This window comes from Diorhabda carinulata, chromosome Y, assembly GCF_026250575.1.
Source record: "Diorhabda carinulata isolate Delta chromosome Y, icDioCari1.1, whole genome shotgun sequence".
In the NCBI taxonomy this organism is placed as follows: Eukaryota; Metazoa; Arthropoda; class Insecta; order Coleoptera; family Chrysomelidae; genus Diorhabda; species Diorhabda carinulata.
Genome location: NC_079473.1, coordinates 9,573,860 through 9,596,162, shown reverse-complemented (window position 1 = coordinate 9,596,162; position 22,303 = coordinate 9,573,860). Strand labels below are relative to the sequence as shown.

The window sequence follows — 22,303 nt, the reverse complement described above, 5'->3', positions numbered from 1 at the left end:
AACGGACAAAAAGATTGGACGGACGACTGATGGTGCTCGTGCTATGAACTGAAGGTTGTAACTTTCATTAAGTCGTAGCCGAAGCAATCCCGATTTTTTAACATTATGTGCGATAAAATGAATGAAAGTGCTGTCAAGATTGTTTGAGCTTGTTAACAAATTATGGTTGTTTGTATTGTAAAATTAAACGATAGGTCATAATTTATCAATTTGATTTCCTTATTTCTTGTTCTTTCTTTCTTCATTTTACTCTTTTGACTTTTCTGTTTCTTGTTTTTTATTTTCAACATCATTTTTCTCATCATGGCTCTTCTTCATATTACATTCATCTTGTTTTGCACTTAAATTGACTAATAATTATAATAAATAAGCATATCCTCATTAAAAACCTATATTGTGCCTCGTGAAGGCACGAAACGTCGTATCGAAGATTTGTTGGTACATGTCTATAGTAAATTTGTATTCAAATAAAACTAGTATTTTTCTTATTTCATTCAAACATTCTATGCTAGATAAAACAAAAGCATAAACGAATACAGTTACATAGCAATGTTGCCTAGCTTATATTTTTTCATAAACATTCTCGCCAAAATTATTTTCTTGATCTTTGTTTAGATCAAGTGTGGGTAATATTGTACATTAAGCAAATTTAGTGAGAACTAGAGCCAGATTCTTATTGATTTTTAATAATATTACGATGTATAAATAAATATTTTTGCAACGTATCATGCATCCAGATAATAAACAAATAAATTGTAAAATTTGACAACTGTTTACTGTATCTTCGGAATTCATTATTATGATAGGAACGGAATTGGTATCTAGTTAGAAAACTTACTTATGTTTATGTTTTATACGTGAATATTTGGTGAATACAGTTTAAGTAATGAAGTAAATTTTGACTGAAAATGTATATATTTTTTAAATTTTGATTCTTATAGTAGGTATGTACAATTATTTCTCACATTTTCTACACCTTTAACTAAGTAATTTGATATTGCATGTCGTATTCTTTCATCTGATTTTGACATCATAATCATCATTTTATTGATGTCAGAGTTTTGAACTTAATATACCTTTACCGTACTTGTATATTTGAAAATGCTCACGTACACAACACAATGTTTTATGTTGATGAATATGATTTAAACAAGCTAAATGCTTTTAAGATGATGGCAAGTATTTGAATATCTTTTTAATAACAAGTATAGGCACTACACCAATACTGGAAGTAGTTTACAAATAATTTATTTTTAGATAAAGGAGCGTGATTTCTTATTTACCAAAATGGCCTCTAATAAAAAAGAATGGTACATACTCTAGCATATTCACCAATTTCACTATGGTAGCTTGATCTGAACTGGGCTTGGAAGTTTGTATTGTAATGTCTGTTAATGTCCAGTTACAAAAAAGAATTAGATTATTGAAGTAGCAACAAGAGAACCGCATCCACCCGGTTTTGAAGGTTTTTGCAGTGATTTTATCATTTAGGTAAAATTTTTGGAAATTTGATACAACAATCCCCAACAACACTTTTTTTTGAATATTTACCTATATATAATGATTAATATAATAGAAGCGTTTGGATGAATTCACATGGGGACCTTTAGTAGCTTTGGAGTACCTACCTTATGGAATTGCAAGATAAAGATCATTCAAATGAACTGTGGTATTTCTGCACAATAAATATGCGATAGAAAAGATCCTCGTATTGTTCTAACCCATCTTATTTGTTTTATTCATATTTCTGAGATAAGAAAATAAAATATTGAATAATTTTTGTTTGGTTGAATTCTTTAAAGAAACTCTACCCCAATTGTGAAGAATAAGTAACTTGTAATTTACAATGAATTGATTAAAAATGTTGCCAGTGAGTTGATATTTCTCAAATATTAATATTTTCCCAATAAATTTATTCTTATTCAAAATAATTAGTAGCTGCTTAACAATATTTGATATTAAATCATATATTTTGTTAAGTATTTTAGGTGACTTCCTTTGAAAATCTCAAACTAGTTGTTGAAATTTTATAAATTATAGAGTTGGCAACAATGCAGTTTGTCAATGATCCATCATTGGCACTTTTGGCGCGACATGATGTATTAATTGTAAGGTTAGCTAGTAGTTTTTCTCTCACCACGTTGTGTTATATATTTGACCAAAAATCAATAAACCTTTTATTTGGAGGATGTTTTAATCTAATGACAACCTAAAACCGTAACGGGTTATTAACAGGTTATGGGCCCAGAAGGCGAATAAGAAAGAAATAAAATTTTTAAGACATTAGAAGTTAAATAAGTTAATAAAATGGCCAATACCATAATAAACCTTCCTCAACTCACACCTGCGACAAATTTCAATAACTGGAAGTTCAGAGTTACCATATTATTAGATGAAAGACAAATATCTGAAGTTTTGGAGAAAACAGAAGAAAGTTACAGCGAAGAAAGGCAAAAAGCAGAATTCAGAGCCAAGGACTCGAAAGGCAAAAGCATAATAGTACAATGTCTAACTGACAAGCATTTAGATCTGGTTAAAGATGCCAAGACTACCCAAAAAATGATTAAAGCACTAGAAAATATATTTGAAAGAAAAAGTGTGTTCACAAAGCTAACTCTTAAATGTAAGCTGCTGACATTGAAGCTAAGGCGAGGCGAAAAACTAGAAGATCACTTTTTAGTATTTGACACTCTTATAAGAGATTTAGAAAACTCAGGATCTAAACTGGAGGAGGAAGACAAGGTATGCCACTTACTATTATCGTTAAATGAACAATATGAATCAGTGATCACAGCTATAGAAACAATGAATACAAGTATTAAAATGGACTTTGTAAAATCAAGATTACTGGATGAAGAAATGAAGCTTAAGTCGAGGCAGGAGAAATTATCTACTAATGAAATGTCGTTACAAACTAGTCTACAGCTCATTTGCTACAAGTGTCACAAACCAGGACACAAAATGTCTGAATGTCGACAAAAAAGGAGAGTGGATTCTAGAGGCCATCCCAGAGGAAATTTTCGAGGTGGTTTCTCTTCCCGAGAAAAATTTTTAGCTGGAAATTCCAACACATATAATGGACAAAATCAAGGTAGTAGTCAATCACAAGCAAATTCAGCAAGTGACATAGCCTTCATTGCTTTAAGTGGCACTGAAGCTAGCTGCAATATAGCAACATCTGATGTGCAAACTTTTATTTTGGACTCTGGATGCACACAGTACATGGTTATGGGAGAAATGGTAAAATATATGACTGAAATAGAAGATATCCACACAATAAAAATTGGAACTGCAAAGAATGGTGAAGCTTTGTTTGCAAATAAAAAAGGGACATTAAATGGCAAATGTCAAGGTAAAGGTATAAAAATTGAAGCGGTCATTGTATCAGGTATGTCACACAACCTTATTTCTGTATCAAAACTACTAGAAAAGAATTTTAAGGTAACATTTGTTAATGGGATTAATGAGACAAGACAAGCAATTTTAGATAAAGAACATTCTAAGTTTAAATGTGAAATGTCAAATAATTTATTTTGTCTTTATGTTGATTTTAATAATAAACCAGATGATGTAGCATACATGAATAATAGTAATACTGATGTAAATTTATGGCACAAGCGATTAGGGCACATAAATAGGAATAATTTGAAAAGATTAGGTTTACCCTATAGTTTAGAAATATGTAAAGCTTGTATGGAGGGAAAAAGTACACGTAAACCATTTTTTTCATGTAACAAAACCAGTACAAAGGTTGGTCAATTGATACATTCAGATATTGCAGGTCCAGTTACAGTAGCTACACCAGAAGGGTACAAATATTTCCAAGTTTTGATTGATGATTATTCACATTTTCTGATAGTAAAGCTACTAAGAAATAAAACTGAGGCAGATCAGAATATCATTGACTTTATTAAATTGATTAAGACGCAACATAATTCAAAAACGCAAAGAATTCGTATTGACAATGGTGGGGAGTTCATATCAAATGATTTTAAAAATTTTTGTCGAAGTTAAGGTATTGAGCTGGAATACACTATGCCACATTCTCCACAAGAAAATGGGGTAGCCGAGCGAATGAATCGAAGCCTACTGGACAAGGTACGCACCAAATTTGCCGAAACAAACTTGCCAAGAGAATTATGGGGAGAAGCTATTTTATGCTCAGCATATGAATTAAATCGAACGCCAACCCAAGCCAACAATGGGGAAACACCACCAACCAGATGGTACAAGAAGAATGATTTAGGAAAATTGAAAATATTCGGAAGTCAAGCATGGGCAGTAATTTTACCAAGACAAAGTAAATTAGAAAGAAGAGCACAACCTTGCATCATGATTGGATATACCAAAGCTGGATATAGACTTTGGAATTATGAGGACAACAAAATTTTTCAATCAAGAGACGTCAGATTTGATGAAACAACAACAGATTACAATGAAATTATCAAGGCTAGTGGGAAGAAAAGTATAAATGAAAAGGTCATAGAGATACAATACGAAAATGAATTACAAGAAGAGCCAAATGCCATAGAGGAAGAAGCAATAGAAGAGACTGACTTCAGCAATAATAATGATGAAACAGAAAGTACAAGGTCAGAGATGTAGATGAAAGCTTACCCAAAGTAGAGAGTACACAGAGAGGAAGAAAAACTAGACAGCCAAAATATCTGAATGAATATGAAGTCTACACAGCTTATTGTCTAATATCAGCAGAAGAAGATGACCTTATAAGCTATAAAGATGCTGTAAAGGACCAAGATTGGATAAATGCTATGAAAAAGGAACTAAATGCGCACGAGAGATTGAATACGTGGACAGAAACGGAGCTACCAACAAATGGAAATGTTATTCAAACAAGATGGGTTTTCAGGACAAAGGAAGATGGAACGAAAAAGGCAAGAATAGTTGCAAAGGGGTTCCAAATTAAGGAGGAGGATCAGTTTGAACCCAACTACTCACCAGTTGCAAGAATTTCAACGATTAAGTTACTCTTATCTGTAGCATTACAAAATAATTTTAAGATCAGACAAATGGATATCCCGACTGCATTTTTAAATGGAAAACTTGAGAATGATGTCTACATATATGCACCAGCCGGACTTAAAGTGAATAAATCAAAAATACTAAAACTTAACAGAGCTCTGTATGGATTAAAAGAAGCATCAAAGGTGTAGAATAATACATTTAATGATTTTGCAATTCAGAATAATTTTAAGAGATCCTTATATGACTGTTGTCTATACAGTAATCAGAAGGTTTGGATACTTATTTATGTTGATGATATTTTGTTAATAGGAGAAGACAAAGATGTGAACGAGACTATGAATTTATTGAAAAGCTGTTTTCAAGCAAAGGATTTGAATGAAGTGAATAATTTTCTAGGAATGAAGATCACTAGAACAGAAGATATCATTAAAATCGAACAACAGCAATTTATTGACAAATTGCTAAATTATTTTAATATGGAAGACTGTAAACCAAAGAGGACTCCAATGGAAAAAGGATTCCAATATAACGACAAGGCCAAAATTTTGACAAACATTCCATAAAGACAACTCATCGGAGGTTTGATGTATTTAGCAACGACTAGTAGACCTGACATCAGTTATGCTGTGTCATACTTGAGCAGATTTTTGGATCGTGTAACTGAAGAGACCTGGACTGCAGGAAAACGAGTTTTGAGGTATCTACAGGGAACTAAAACTCTAGGATTGACTTATACTAAGCATACAAATGGTGACGTAATACTTGAAGGATATTCAGATGCTGATTGGGCAACGGACAAGGAAAGTAGAAAAAGCGTTAGTGGATCTATAATTTTATATGGTAATAACCCAATATCATGGTCATCCAAGAAACAAACTTGCGTGGCTTTATTAACAGCGAAAGCTGAATATGTGGCAGCAGCACAAACAGCTCAAGATCTAATCAACGTAAAGGGTATTTTAGGAGACTTAAATACTATTGCCAAAACGATTCTATATTGTGATAATAGGAGCACAAGTTTAATGTCCAAAAGCAATGAAAATTCGAAAAGAACCAAACATATTGATATTAAAAACCATTATATAAAAGATTTAATTAGTAAGAGGGAAATAGAAATAAATTATGTATCAAGTGAGCAAAATTTAGCTGATATGTTTACTAAATCATTAGGTACAGAACTCTTTACAAAGCTTAGAGACAAAATATGTATAATTAAAAGCTTCATGTTTTTAGTTGTATATTACATAATATCTTAAGTTGATTGAGCGATTTTCATTAATACATGTCAAATCGAGGAGGAGTGTTGAGATTTTATAAATTATAGAGTTGGCAACAATGCAGTTTGTCAATGATCCATCATTGGCACTTTTGGCGCGACATGATGTATTAATTGTAAGGTTAGCTAGTAGTTTTTCTCTCACCACGTTGTGTTATATATTTGACCAAAAATCAATAAACCTTTTATTTGGAGGATGTTTTAATCTAGTGACAACCTAAAACCGTAACGGGTTATTAACACTAGTCTGAAAAAAATAACTTTAGCAATGTCATGTTTCCATCATTATTTCAAATTATTGTTTTACCAGTTTTTGAATAATAACTTTCAAGTCTCTTACCATTTCATCACTTTAATCACTTTGTACAAATTCAATACTATATCTGCCAATGAAACTGAATAAGTGATGAAGAATTTTCCTGAAAAGTCCTGTATGCATATAACTTGACTGAGTGTGAATTGATCTTAGTGTATACATTGTAATGCAACTTAATCCGAGGTATTTTAGACTTGTTGAATATTCAAGAAACATGTTTGTTTGAATTGGGTGAGGTAATGCCGTTTCTACTGACATACCACACAATTTTGTTTTATTTTTTTAGCTTATCAACAACCATTTGAAAGTATATTGTTATCAAATCATTCTAATGGAAGCAAAAACGTTGAGAGAACGGAAAGGGAACAAGTATTCTTTTCAAAATGAGGTCCTAAACATCAAAATGTAGGCTTACAGCTGTCGTATGGAAGGTATTTATTTGATAATAATCATATGTATAAAGAATTTTGAGGGGATCGTATTTCTAAATGTTTTCGCATATTTGTTCTTAGCTTTTCAACTCTGTGTTATCCTTTACTGTTATGAGATATATAGAATAATTGTAGATAAGTATAATTTTGAATATGCCTCTTTCTGTTACTTCTTTTCATTTTGTTAGTACATGTCTTCTTTTTCCCTCGATGTATTTTTTATAGATTATCTTCTAATGCAGAAGATCAAAATTCATTATTTTCATTATTAAAGTGGTGTTTATCACGTCACTCTATCATAATGCTTTTTTTTTTTGTTTAAAACCCATCGGATTAATTCCTTAATAACATATATAGCTGTCATAGAAACTCCCGATCTCATTTTTTACTATGCTGACTTGCTGTACTATTATGACAAAAACTTTTTGTAAATTAGTGACATCCAACCCAATTTTACTTTGAAAATTTTTGAATTGTAAAACAAGATATTTTCTAAAACGACTCATTTCTTTAATAATTCACATTTTCATGTCTCTTCTTATTTTAACTTATGCAAGGAGTTATAACTTCATATCTTTCACAGTATGTAATGTATCTTAAATATTTATATTATTATATCAATTTATGCGTTTAAAAAAAAGTTAAGGTGATAGGAAGATTTTGTTTTTTTTAAACATCGCTAGAGTGTAGATTTTTTAACGATATATAATTTGTTTCGATATCTTTTCGCTAACTAGAGTTGTAATTGGACCATTTCGACGAAATTCCAAGTGCAAAGGTGAAAACAATGTAACGGCTTTTTGTGATGGTTACTGATCAGCTAGATTTTTTTTTCATTCTCTCTCAACCATAATAGCTATGAAAGTTAAGTTGGCATCTCAAATTTTAAGAACAACAGATGTTCTTCTTTATTTATCGAGAACAGATATTAATACATATTTCCATAATGCCTGTGCTACAGCTGGATTTCTTCTAATTTTTAATGATTTATTTGATATTCTTAAATCTCTTAATAGATTGGCAAAATAAATATTTTATAATCCACTTAGCTCAACAACAAAATATTTAATTGATTCAATTTATTATTGTGAATAATTCACATTATTATAATGTCATGATGAGGAAAATGATGTTGAAAAGAAGTAAAAATGCTTATCGTTTGAAACGTAAATGAGCATGATTTCTTTCTGGACTTGAATGGTACAATCATACATAATTTCGAATTGTATAAGTATGAAGAAGAATTGGAAAATGGAGCCGTAGATACCTTCAATAATGATCTCAAATCAGAATAGATGTAATTATGGAATAAGCGGTTGATTGGATTGCATAGTTACAAATCGATAAGTGTCAAATAAGCATTAAGTAAACGAATGACAATATCAATACTGACAATTCCAGATCAGATAATACTTCGAATAGCTAATGAAGATGATGATGGAAAACAAAAGGGGAAAAGTGATGATTATTTCATAAAATATGTGAGAACAATTTGTGTGCTGTATTTACTACTACTACTACCACACTCACTATTGGGGAGTGAACAGTATAAAATAGAATAACATTGAAATTGTATTAAAGTGTACATATAAAACAAACGAAGTAAAGATAAATCCTAAAATATACACAGAACTTCTTTGAAATAAACAAATTTAGTTCTGTCTAGAGGTTGAGTAAATACATCAAGATTATTATCTTTGGAATTTACATAAACAAAACAAAAGATATCACCGCGTATAATTTGATTTCAGATGGTTAGTTGATTGAATTAGGCTCACTAAAGGCTTTGAAATAAATATGGAATTTGATCCATTTGGTCGAAAGATACAAAAAATTACAGGAAGAGGTGATTCAACTGTTTTTGGTATTTGTAATAACTGCAAATCATCAATAGGTTATAATGACTCATACTGACAATTTTCAAATTCAGTGGTAAGTTTAATACTTACTCATTTTGTACTGGATATTGTGAACAATTCAAAATTTTTGTATCTCTTAGATAAAACCCAACAAATTGGTATTGTGTGTTACATAACACTAAAGTGATGAAAACGTTATTTTCGAGTAGATAACATCAAATATTTGATAATCCTAAAGTGGAAGGCCATTGTTGTTCCCGATTTAAACTATACGACGATGTATTGATAACTTGGTAGCCTAGACCAGTTCCATGCATAAACAAAATATTGCGTTACCATAGCAACGAACAATAACTTATTAAAAGTGTCAGTGTTAAGTTTTACGTCAAAAACGTAAACCAGAGTTTCGCAAAAAAATCGAAAAATTGGAGTATCGAGCCATCATCAAGTACCTATATTTAGAAGCGTTAAAAGGTAAGCAGATTTACGAGGTAAATTTTCCATTGAAGATGATGACCGATCGGAAGGCCAGCTCCCATCGATCATATCATATAATATTACAGAATTTGTGCCTCGCTATAGAATGGAGTAGAGCAATAATCTCGATCATACAATTTTGGATCACATGTATATACTTCAAAAGGTGTGGTCCTTATGCTTCGCTGATAGGTCGAATTCGAGGCCGTCTGTACTTTGTCAACGTATTTGTACCACTTTCCCGGCTCTTCCAAACGGAGTTTTGTTAAGACTGGTATAAGGGTCCTATTTACCGTTTCCACTTGTACAATACCTCGTGGGACTCCACAAGTTGTTAACGCATGTTTAATATTTTCTTCTCGCCAATATGGTTCGAATTATTCAGAACGGAACGCGGATCCTCTGTCAGATATTATCCTTGACGGGCTTCCAAATATTTTACGCTGACAACATATCACTTCTTTCGTCGTGGTTGATTTTGTTGGGTAAAGCCACACAAATTTGGAAAAGTCATCAACTACCACAAAAATGTGTTGATAATTTTTTGTTGACTACATTGGTCCTAATTGGTCGACGTACTACGTCTCTAGCGGACCTTCTAGCTTTTGTATAGGATGACGCATTCATTATTTCTTTCCTCTCTTTTTATTCCATAATATACAAGGTATACAGTTATTTTTAATCGTTTACTACTACTTTTATTATTATTTTTTAAGTCTGCATGTTCTTTGGAATGACAAGTACTTTTAATCCATTATCGTATTTAAACAATATATCATGCTCTAAATAAAAATCTTCATACTCTTCTGTAGTCAAAATCCTTTTTATCGCCATCTGTGTAACTCGTCTATACTCAATTTCATACTGAAATTCTTCTAGCATCAGAGCCCATCGTGCAACTCCTGTTGTAAGGTCCTTTTTCTCCATGGTTTTTATTAATGCATTACAGTCTGTAATTATTTTAAATTTCGTTTCTAGCAAGAAGATTCTGAATTTCTTCACACTTTTAATAATTTTACTTCGAGCTCATAGCTTGTATACTTCATCTCTGCAGGGGTCGTCTTCCTACTCATGTAGTATATCGGGTGAAGATTCGAATCGTCACTAATCGCTGCTAAAAGAATGCTCAATAACCATGTATATTTGCATAGGTGTGTAGTTATGATTGGACTTGTTTGTTACTTACTATGTATCTCAAAATATTTACCTTGGTTTTCAACAGTTGGCACTTTTTCTTTTTTATTTCTAGTCCATATTCTGCAGCTGTCTTTAATACAAGTTTTAGTCTTTCTATCCCCTCTTCTTCGTTCGCACTCAAGATGATAACATCGTCCATGTAGTATATAACGTACATTCTAGCAGTCAACTCCCTGAAGATATGAGCGATGAATCGTTGGAAAACTGCTGGACTACCACACATTCCAAATGGACATTTCATAAGCTCGTACTGACCAATCGGCGTTACAAAAGAAGTATATTTTGTGCTGCTTGCTTCAACAGGTACATGAAAAAATCCATTTTTCAAATCAAGGTTGCTGAATATCCTATTCTACGCAAAATATATGAAATTTGAAAAAATAAATAAAAGAAAATAACTCTTTGTCTTTCGTTTATTAATACTTAATCCTGTACTTTCTACTCAGAAAATAAATATGCTCTGTAAAAAAATATCTCGTTTTTACAGCAAAAGAAAAAACCAAATTATCCTTAATAATGTCAGTTACAATCAATACAATATAAACTTATTATTCACGTTGGCTACAGAAAATATTTTGTTATTCAGGTAAACTAATTGAATTTTGATAATTATAGTTTGTACAAATGTATTCTGCTCTTTTTTTAAATAAGAATTGTTAGCATGTATCTAAAAAAAATTGCAGCCTTCCGCCACTGATCACTAGTTCGTGGACTTCGAATAATAAAAGGAATATGAACAGTGTAGTCTTCTTTAAATTAGCAGGTTTTTCGTAACACTCTATTTTACAATGTTCTGCTATTGCGTACAGGTCTAGTGATAAATTTAACAACGGAAATACTATTAGCAGAAGAGCAATCACAAAGTGAATGTAGAGGAAAAGCCAGTCCTTCATCAAGTGGATTTGAGGATAACTTTGCGAATGAAGAGGTTAGATGAAAATATCAATTTTAAATATAGTAATTTCTAAATTTGTCTGTAGGAAAATGTTACATCTGGTGATCTGATAGAAAAAACCAATCGCAATCAAGCAGAATATAAAGATACAGAAAAAAATTAAAAAGTAGCAGAATAAATAATAAATGAAATTAGTGATTCTAGAACTACTGAGAATATTGACAATACTCCATCTAATAGTATAAAAACCAATAATATGAGTAGTTCAATTGATTCTCCGTCAAATTGGACATTGATCGCTGATTGAAAACAATTGGAATTGGAAACCGTCGATCAGATCCGGGTATTTAAATTTCCATAGATAGTGAATATTCATATCATTATTTTTGTAATTTGGATTGTAAATGAAGCGAATTTGACTTATACTTTGTATTTATTGATGTCTTATACCTTGTTATTTTCAAAATAAAGCTATTTAGATGATGTTTGTGTTTGCCATTGAATACGGGAATTGTTCAGAAAATTTGAAATTAAGAAAAGTTACTCCACACACTGACGCTAAATATCCATAGGCTTCTTCAAGATTTTTGCCAACAAAAACCGTTTCGCAGATTGTACCTCAATTAAGCTTATTCCAATTATTAAATGATGGTTTCATGTTGTGTCCAAAACGTATCATATACGAAATTATAGATGCAACTGGGAGTTGTTTCGGCCAAGGAAATTTAACAGTACATATAACTTCAGAATTCGCGCTGAAGTAAATCGAATCGAAAAGAGTCTAGAGTTTTTCACAATAATGGCAGATGAAAATGAGTGGAATAATTGAGAAAGTCCAAACCAGAATTTCCAAGATGTAACCTCTTGCAGAATACAGCAACTTTCCATATCTTCGATTGAATTGAGCCAGGTAAATATAGTTCAAAGACACTATGTAAAACAAGTTGTATAGAAATGCTCGAAGCCGTGTTGACCTTAAAGATTCAACTTCCTGCACTCCCCGCTCTTCTAGAAGCTCTTATATTTCAACGGAAGGTAGATGAAGTAAAGAATGTGCTTTCCTGCACTATATTCTGTCGTAAGGGTTTTCATTCAGTGTCTTAGTTCTGTCTGAGAAACTTGGAATAACTTTACCTTCAATTCCAAGCAGAGTACATGGATGGGCACAAACATTCTCAACTCAGATACAGAGAATTCAGGAAAAACGAATCAACAGTTGTCCATACTTTTATCCGTTAAATCCACAACTTTTCTTGAAATGGGGTATCCAGTAAAAATTGAAAATCAAATACTCGTCTCCTCCCGATTTATCCATGTTGGTTTACACATTTTCCCAGTCAAACTTCCGTCCATTTACCATCACCCTTCTATTATGATGAATATTAATTTTATAAATACAAGTATAATACAACAACCAAAATTTTTTAGTTTAAGTAATTCTTCACTCGCAAAAATTTTCTATCTATTCTTTTTACGATACGCAACAATGTTCTACCCTAATTGAGGCGGAAAAATATGTTGAGAATCTTTGATTTGTGCATCGAAATTACGCGAAAAAATTTGCAATATTCAAGTTGTTTTATTGGAATTTATTGAAAAATAAATAAAATCTATTGACTTGGACATAAGAAAAATTATCGGCTTGACAGTTGAATAATGAATTTAGACATATTTATGAAATTTTTGTGCGAAATGGAATTGGGCATCAAATTAACGAAAAGGGGCATAAAAATGATTGGATCTGCGGTCAACGTGTTAATCATGGAATTACTCATATTTATGACGTTTTAAGACAATAAAATTGAATTTTTTTTGGAAATTCAAGGAAAAGGCATGAGAATGATGAAATTTGGCATAAATAATGATTTGCATAAAACTAATGAAAAAATAGGATTTTCAACAAACTTCACTGAGAAAATTAACAAATTTTTATCAAATATCAGAGAGGAAATTTCAATTCCGACAGAAAATTTTTTTAAAAATCACGACCTCGCCACTCAAAAGTATCTTTCTGCTATTCTCCTTATAATTCGTCCTCCTTCTCTTCTTCTACTTCTTGCTTCTCCTTTTCTTCTTCCTCTTCTTCGTAGTCTTTGACAAGTGCAAAAGAAGCATTAACAAAACGAATGGCAATACCAAATAAAATGCTAATAGAAAACAAAATGGAGAAAATGAATCGAATAATAGAGGTAAATATTTAAATACAATAAACAATGAATCGACACTGAGGACATATAGACAGCTGCCGAAAATTTGTTGAATGAACATATTACAAAAGTAGAAGTCCTCAAAAGATATTATGAAGATAAGAAGAATATTCACATTGAGAAATCCAAGACATGTACTACTATTACCACACTCACTATTACACTGTTTTTTATAAACATTGAATATATTGAATAAATCTGAATTAACTATCTGTCAAAAAAAACTAGCGTGAAGAACACCAAGGGCACGGAGGTAAACGTATCAATAGTTTTGGAGCTCAACAAGATTTGAAATTTTTATAAAAAAATTCCTGTATATCTTATATGAAAAAATAATCTACATACCTTCAATGTCAATCACATATGTAAACATTTTTCCTCAAAACAATTAGAAAACACAATTAAGATTTTTACTTCATCAAAGGGTTTGTGATAACCTTCTCAGAATGTAAATAAATGATTCTGTTAATGTAAAATGTCGATTAAACTTAGATTCTGGTCCGCATTTCTTAGAAGCTCATATTTAGCTTTCTACAAAGCGACCATGGCATCTTAAATTCAAGCAGTCACAAAAATCCATTTCTGATTTATCTTCATAAGATGTTGAAGGCATTGCCGCATCAAACGGGAATTGATGTTCTTCGTGAAAGAATGTCGTTAAATTTCTGCAATTTGTACACTAATGTCTCTGGATAGCGATAGACTTGAGGAACCATATCGAAATGATTTTTTTCATTTATTTCAATCGGTGTCTTATACTGATTCGATGTCGGTAGACTTGCGGAATCAAGTCGCCATGACCTTTCTCTATTTATATCCGTTTGTGGAAAATTTTGACTGGATGCTGTAGGTCTGACGGATTTCAATCGGATTAATTTTTTTCTTGGAAGAATCTTGTGAGATTTTTCAGTTTGTGGTTTTGTTGAAAGTGGATATAGACATAGAGAACTAACGTTTTCACTGAATCCACTGGATATTAGCGGGATTGCGGAATTATACCGAGAAATCTTAAATAGACCTGATTTTTTCCTTGGTGGTTTATCGTTATTTTTCTCACGCGGTATTAAATGGGATTGAGGTTCCTCGTTGAAGGTTATCGTTATATATCGCTTCGAATCGAAATGGTCTTTCTTCATTTATTTCAGTTGCTGTCTCATTTTTCTTCTATTTTAGTAAACTTGTGGTATGACAGTAAACCTCAATGTTTTCAAATTTTACAATTAATGTTTATTATCTGGACGCATGTTACTTTTCACAAATATTTATTTATAAATCGTAATATAATTAAAATCATTATGAATCTGGCTTTAGTTCTGACTAAATTTGGTTAATGGGCAATATTTTCCATAATTGATCTAAACAAAAATATTTTCACGACCAAGAAAATAATTTTGATAAGAATGTTTATTAAAAAATATAAGCTAGGCAACATATATCTCTATTCGTTTGCGATAAAATGGCTGCCTTTGTTTGAGTGTTTAGATATTTTTCAAGTGACATTTTAGTCTTATTTTTTTTCCATAGGGGAGTATCAGTAGAGTAACGCAAACTTATTTATTGATAAATCGATTAACTTTTTAAAATATAAAATTGTAGATTTCGTACGTAGGTAGAGCAAAGACAAAAGTAGCTAGATACATTGAAAATACAGAAAAAAGATTTACCAGAAGAAGTTTATATTTGTGGATCTCATTTCAAAGTAGACAATTTTCAATGGGATAAAATCCTGGAAAAATATTTTTGAAAAAGAATGTGTAATTGATAAAAGAATTAGCTTATTTACAGAGAATACTGTTTTCCGGCAAAAAGTTATGTTAAATTTTGGGATATTAAACCGGGTACTTCTTGGCAGTGTTTAGACTCAACATATGAAAGGTAATTATTGTCTGTGGGAAAATTGTTGTTAATGCATACTTATTGCTGATTTTGTAATTTAGATCAGTTTGAAAGATCTGCTTCATCCAAATTTTCAGAAATTTAATTATTTCACTCACCTGAAACTTTAGGTGCTTCCGAAAGTATGAATAACTCTTGTGGCCAACAAGAAAAATGTTCTTATAATGTCATTGGTATCAAGGTTCCAAAAAAATTATAAACTTTGCAGGAAATCTCAGCAGTTCTGATTTCGATACACTGATGAAGACCAAGAAAAAATATGAGTATTCTGAAAATTAGAGTGGCTCTTCAAAGAAAATCTCTCGTCACTCATAAAGCCCGAAAGATTATTTTATAATTAGGTAATTATAATGATACAGTAAACTGTAGAACGACTGATTGATATACTTTTCGTTGAGTATTGAGTTGGTACTTTTTTTATGCAAAGGTGATTTTTTATTTTATTTTGATAAAGTATTTTGTTGATATTATATAAGCTGGCCAAAAAAATAAAGGTTCAAAATTTTATTTGCAGATTGTCTGGGTTTGTTGATGAATTAGTTCCACGAAAAAGGTGAAAATTGAATTTTAAAAAATGATTGCGTTATAGCTAGTTTCAAAGAGAATGAGGAATATTGAGGTAGTTTCAAGAATAATAAATTGATTCAATTATATATTTTGTTGATGAACTAAGTGGTTTTTGAAATGTTTATTTTGTCAATATATTACGAGAGTTTGAAATATCGAATAAATCATTAAAAATTGAAACAAATTCAGCTGAAATTATGAATTAATATGTATTAATATCTGTTCTCGATAAATAAAGAAGGGCATCTGATGTAGTTTTACCTGAAATTTTGGTTGCCAATTTAACTTTCATTTTTTCCTTTTCATAAAAAGTATGACTTTTTTTAATTTTTGTCACCACTATAAGTCCTTCATGACACCATTCTGTAGAGTTTTGTAAGTAACTAATTTAACCATATGACTGGAATAGGGAAATATAAAAAGCTTTTTAAAAATTGAAACTAAGACTAATATGTCACTTGAACAATATCTAAACACTCAAATATATTTCACTCCAACAAATCTATTCAAAAAAATCATGTCTAGTTAAGATGTATCGGTATAATTCCGCAATACCGTCAATATCCAGTGGAGCACTGAATGAAAACTTAGGCCTCCAAAAAAGAAGTAAGATTTGATCTTGAAAATATATCTATATCCATTTACAACAAAACCACAAACTGAAAAAACTCACAAAATGCTTCCAAGAAAAAGATTAATCCGATTTAAATTCATCAGACCTACAGCATCCAGTCAAAATTTTCCACAAGACACCGATTGAAATAAATGAAAAAAAACCATTTCGATATGGTTCCGCAAGTCTATCGCCATCCAGAGACACTAGTGTACAAATTGTAGATAATTAACGATATTCTTCCACGAAGAACATCAATCCCGTTTGACGCCGCAATGCCGATAACATCCTATGAAAATAAATTAGAAATGGATCTTTGTGACTGCTTGAATTTAAGATGCCATGGTTGCTTTGGAGAAAGCTTAAAATGTGCTTCTAAGAAAGGCGGACCAGAATCTAAGTTTAAGCGACATTTTACATTAACAGAATCATTTATTTACATTTTAAAAAGAGTATCACAAACCCTTGGGTGAAGTAAAAATCTCAATTATGTTTTCTCTTTTATTTTGAAAAGAAAAATGTTTACATATGTGTTTGACATTAAAGGTATGTAGATTATTCTTTCATATAAGATATACGTGAATTTTTTTATAAAAATTTCAAATCCTGTTAAGCTCCAAAACTATTGATACGTTTACCTCCGTGCCCTTCACGCGAATTTTTTTTGACAGATAGTTAATTCAGATTTAATTAATATATCTTACGTTTATAAAAAAGTTGTTTAGTTAACTTAAGTAATTTGAATGAATTATTGTTAACAATTTTTTGGTGTATAGATATAGTAATAAAACAAGACTACATATTGATATGTGCAGTGTTGCCGTTTCAGTAAGGAGGCGGGAAATTCAAACAGTGATGGACTTATCGATCTGGCTTTGTAAATACTATTTGGTGATTCATTCATTCATTAGTACTAGATATTGCCAACCTCTTAAAAGCATTTAGATTGTGTAAATCATACTTATCAAAATGCATATTTATTGCATATTCTGTATTTTACAACAATGCCTGAAAGAGCCGCTTCATCTAAATTTTCCTAAATTGAATTATTATACTCATTTGAAACTTTAAGTGCTTTTAAGAGTAAGACTAACTTTTGTAACCAACAAGAAGAATGTTCTAATAATGTCACTAGTATTGAAGTTCCAATGAAAAAGAAACAGGAAACAAACATGAATACTGATAAATTATCCGATGCAAGGGACCTATTGTCTAATTCATTTTGCAAGGACTCTGGGATAGCGAAAAATTAATTTAATAAAAAAATGCATCGAATTTATTCATGGAATTGAGGACAGATTTTTCAAATTTAAATTCATCAAAAACCATCCCATCACCCAAGAAAAGCCTTTTACATTTCCCGATCCCTGCCATATGGTTTCAGTAGTTATTAATTGCTTAGCTGCTTACAAAACTCTACAAGATGTTATTGAGTAGAGAGTGATTTTACTAATTCAATCAACTGACGATCTTAAATCAAATTATACTAGGTAATATTTTTTTGTTTTGTACAAAACACATAGAGACTAACGGAGAACATCGAAACAGGCGCCAGACAGTGTAATAGTGAGTGTTGTAATAGTAGTACATGTCTTGGACTTCTCAATGTGAATATTCTTCTTATCTTCATAGTATCTTTTGAGGACTTTTACTTTTGTGATATGTTCATTTAACAAATTTTGGGCAGCTGTGTGTATGTCCTCAGTGTCGATTCATTGTACAATGAACCAATCAATATGTATACCATAAGTTTTTACATATATTTATTGTAATTAAATGTTTACCTCTATTATTCGATTCACTTTCCCCATTTTGTTTTCTATTATCATCTTCATTAGCCATTCGAAGTATTATCTGATGTGGAATTTTCAATATTGCCATTCATTTCCTTAATGCTTCTTTGACACTTCTCAATTTGTCACTGTGCAATCCAATCAAACGTTCATTCCATAATTCCAGTTTTAAAACAAACTTTTCACATCAACAATTAAAGCTTAAAAGAAGAACTGCTTTTTTGCAAGTATTTATCGTCAAAACCAACAGGAAGAAAATTTTTAAATATCTCGATGATTTAATTACAGATAACGAAATAAAACGGACAAAATGATTGGACGAACGACTGATGGTGCTCGTACTATGAACTGAAGGTTGTAACTTTCATTAAGTCACGGCCTAAGCAATCCCGACTTTTTGCTATTCTGTGTGATAGAATGGGAAATGAGCACATAGCATTCCAGTTTCATTGTAAAGTGCGGTGGCTCTCAAGAGGTAAAGTGCTGTTTAGATTGTTCAAGATTCTTGAGGAATTAATATTTGTCTTTTTTATATCCTTATTTCCTGTTCCTTGTTGTCCTCAATACTATTTTACACTTCTCACTTTATTGTTTCTAGTTCTTTGTTTTCCCCATTGTGGCTCATACTTCACATTCCATTCGAGTATCCTATCACCTGAAGTTTTTTATTTTTCTTGTCAAATTTTGAGGTTTTTTTCTAAATTTTTGGCATAAGCATCTGAGCCAAATACACTTAGATTACTTAGTGTCCGTGGTTTACCCACAATCCACTTTTCCATTAAGTTATGGAAAGTTTGCTGGAGTTAATCAAGAATAATTCCTTATTTTTTCATATATTCTTTCATTCGTTTACTCGTAGATTCTCCATCATTTCCGATCTTACTTAATGAACTTTTGTATCAAATTCAGTTTCAACCATTTTTATGTATTCTATTATCCAGCCTGACACTTAACTTTTGTGTTCCAGTGAAAATATCATAACATTCTGAAGAAAGAATTTTCGTTTTTAGTTTTGTAATCCGAATTATTTATTTATGAAGTGAAAAGTCTCTGACCCATAACTTGTTGTTTTTAGTATTATTTGAACAAAAATATCCATTTTATGTTTATAACTTAATATAATGACAGATATGCAATAACCAAAACTAGAAGTCAACTTCACAACGTAATAGTACAATAGTAATACTATTATTACTCATATAGGTAAGACTTCCATATAGACAGTTGGTATTACATATATGTCTACATATTTTCATTTTATTTGTTTCAGATAGTTAAATCATTGGAACTATAGCGGTTTCATTTCGTGATGTACATCGAGAAAAATCGTTTTTTCCGATTTTTTATTTCCGATACGTAAAGATATCATCAATTGATGATTTCGATTGGTTAACGAGATGAACATTTGAAAGTATTTGAATTTCAAAAGTCAACAATTGTCGCAAATATTTTAAGAAATTGAAAGTAAGACGGTTAAGTGTTTTTTGTATATTAAAATTATAGAAGTTTTTGAATGCCGTCGTCTTTGAGTAAAGAAACCAATTTGTATTACAAAAATTTGGTAGTGAAAAAGTTCAATAGCTGGTTGAAGTTGGTTAAGGAGAAGAAAAAACAAACTTATCAAGACCAAAACTCAACAAGGAAGTTCTGAATAGGAAGGATGTGAAAGAGGAGGAACATATGAACTTTTCGAATGAGAGCTTCTACGAGAAAAGGAGATTACTTCAAGAATACAGGAACGTACGTCTCTACGTGTATTGCGACTCTTGCGACAAGTATAGATATCTACCCGACGTGAAAGATCCCCTGGATCTATCTGACAAATGGTATTGCTGGATGAATCCAGATGGGAGGTATAATAGATGCGAAATCAAAGAAAAATCGATCGACGATAAAGAAAAGGAGCTGATGATATTTAATAAATATAACGCGGATAGCATCGTCTGGGCGAAAATCGAAGGTTATCCATGGTGGCCGGCTATGGTGGAAGATGATCCGGATATCGAGAATTATTTTTGCTTGAAAGATTCCTTAGAACCGGTAAGTCTAATATTTCTCTCGGTCACTTTCACTAGGTTAGTGCTGTACCATTTTTTAATATCGAAATTATTAAGTTACCTTACATACAGGGTGATTTTTTAACTTATTCCAATATTTCATTTGGAATGAAAATCGAAATAAATTTTAAGTTACCTCAAATAGAGTGCGATTTTTTTGTATCAATTGGAAGTAGAGAGTGGGAAATTTGTAAACTCATATACAGGTTTATTATTTTTTATATTGAGTTTGTAAATCTTGATGGCCATATATAGGGTGATTAATCGACTTTTTTTCGTAATTTATCTTGATAAAATTCCTGGAACGACACAAGGTATTCGATCAATGGAGTTAGTCATACGGTGTATTGACGGATATCGTTTATTTTCAGACGCACTACCACGTGACATTTTTCGATTCCGACGCAGTGAATAGATCTTGGGTGAAGGCCGTAAATTTGAAACCGTTCTTGAAAAATATCGACGATAACCTTGTGCTGAACGATAAATTCAATAAATTCAAATCCAGGATAGACGTAGCCGTTAAACAGACTAAAGAAGCCGTCGAAATGAAGCTGCTCGACAGACTGAAAAAGTACAGCTTCATATATAGATATGCGGAATCTTCGAGAAAGACGAAGCGAGATATGCGAGTGAGAATGGCGAAGGTAAACGGAAGAAATGGGCGAAGTTGGGTTAAGAGACCAAATCTTCGGCGGAACACTACGAAGAAGAAGAAGAGGAGGATGAAGAAGAGAAGGAGGACGAAATATGAGGAGAATAGTGGAAAGATACTTTTGTGTGATGGTGTCGTGATTTCAAGGAAAAATTTTCGTCGTAATTGAAATTTTCGTTCTAATTTTTGATAAAAATTTGTTAATTTTCTCAATAATGTTTGTTAAAAAATCATTTTTTTTATTATTTTAATGCAAATCATTTTTTATGGCTAATTTCAATAGTTTCATGCCTTTTCAAGGCAATTATATTGTTATTAAAACGTCATAAATATGAGTAACTCCATGATTAACGCGTTATCCGCCGAGCCAATCATTTTTATGCTCCTTTCCGTCAATTTGATGCCCAATTCCAAAGAAACTCAACATTTTTTCCCGCCACATTTACGGGAGATTATTGTTGCGTATCGTAAAAAGAATATTAATATAAAATTTACATATTACAGGTGAAACAAATAGAGAAGAAATCGATATTTAGGAGAGTAGTCTGTTCTCACCTCAACAACATTACGAGCTAGGAGCTCTATTATTCGATTCACTTTCCCCATTTTGTTTTCTATTATCATCTTTGGTTTTGTTTGTTTGTTAATGTAAAATTTCTTTTATAATGTAATAACTGCAAAGTGCAATTTTAAACTATAATGTTTATTAACATAAGAAAAATATTAAACGAAAAGTATAAGGATTTCAGTTTTCAATGCAATACTCAGGGATGTTCAATAAACAAGTTTCAAAAGAAAATAAAATGGGACATGTAACTATAGCATTAATGATTATTTTAAATAATTAAAACAATTTTTTTGCAATTTTATATTTATCAATTTCTGTTTTCCAAAACGTTGTTAAGTGCCATTGCGCCCTAAATTGAATATTTGTTTTTTCAGTAGCGAGTGCCATGCGTCACCTATTGTAAACTTTTCCGGGCATTTGCATGACATTTCCTCAAAAACCACAAAACTAAATTTAGGGCAAAATTGTACTTACATTTTGTGAGTAGACAGAGTAGAAGACATGCTTCAA

General features: G+C 31.4%; 1 protein-coding gene across 1 annotated transcript; it reads left to right on the top strand.

Annotated features, from left to right (window-relative positions):
• The first annotated feature begins 5,570 nt into the window (after positions 1-5,570).
• Positions 5,571-21,801, top strand: LOC130902907 (uncharacterized). Its single transcript, XM_057815190.1, has 5 exons — positions 5,571-5,940; positions 11,352-11,470; positions 20,942-21,015; positions 21,079-21,217; positions 21,730-21,801. Exons 1-5 carry the CDS (start codon positions 5,571-5,573, stop codon positions 21,799-21,801), a joined length of 774 nt encoding a protein of 257 aa, XP_057671173.1.
• The last annotated feature ends 502 nt before the right edge of the window (positions 21,802-22,303 follow it).

Coding starts and splice junctions, on each gene's coding strand:
- LOC130902907 (XM_057815190.1), top strand. CDS start 5,571: ATGTATTTAGCAACGACTAGTAGACCTGACATCAGTTATGCTGTGTCA. Junction 5,941..11,351: donor AGATCTAATCAACGTAAAGG/GTATTTTAGGAG, acceptor TATTGCGTACAG/GTCTAGTGATAAATTTAACA. Junction 11,471..20,941: donor ATAACTTTGCGAATGAAGAG/GTTAGATGAAAA, acceptor GTTTATTTTCAG/ACGCACTACCACGTGACATT.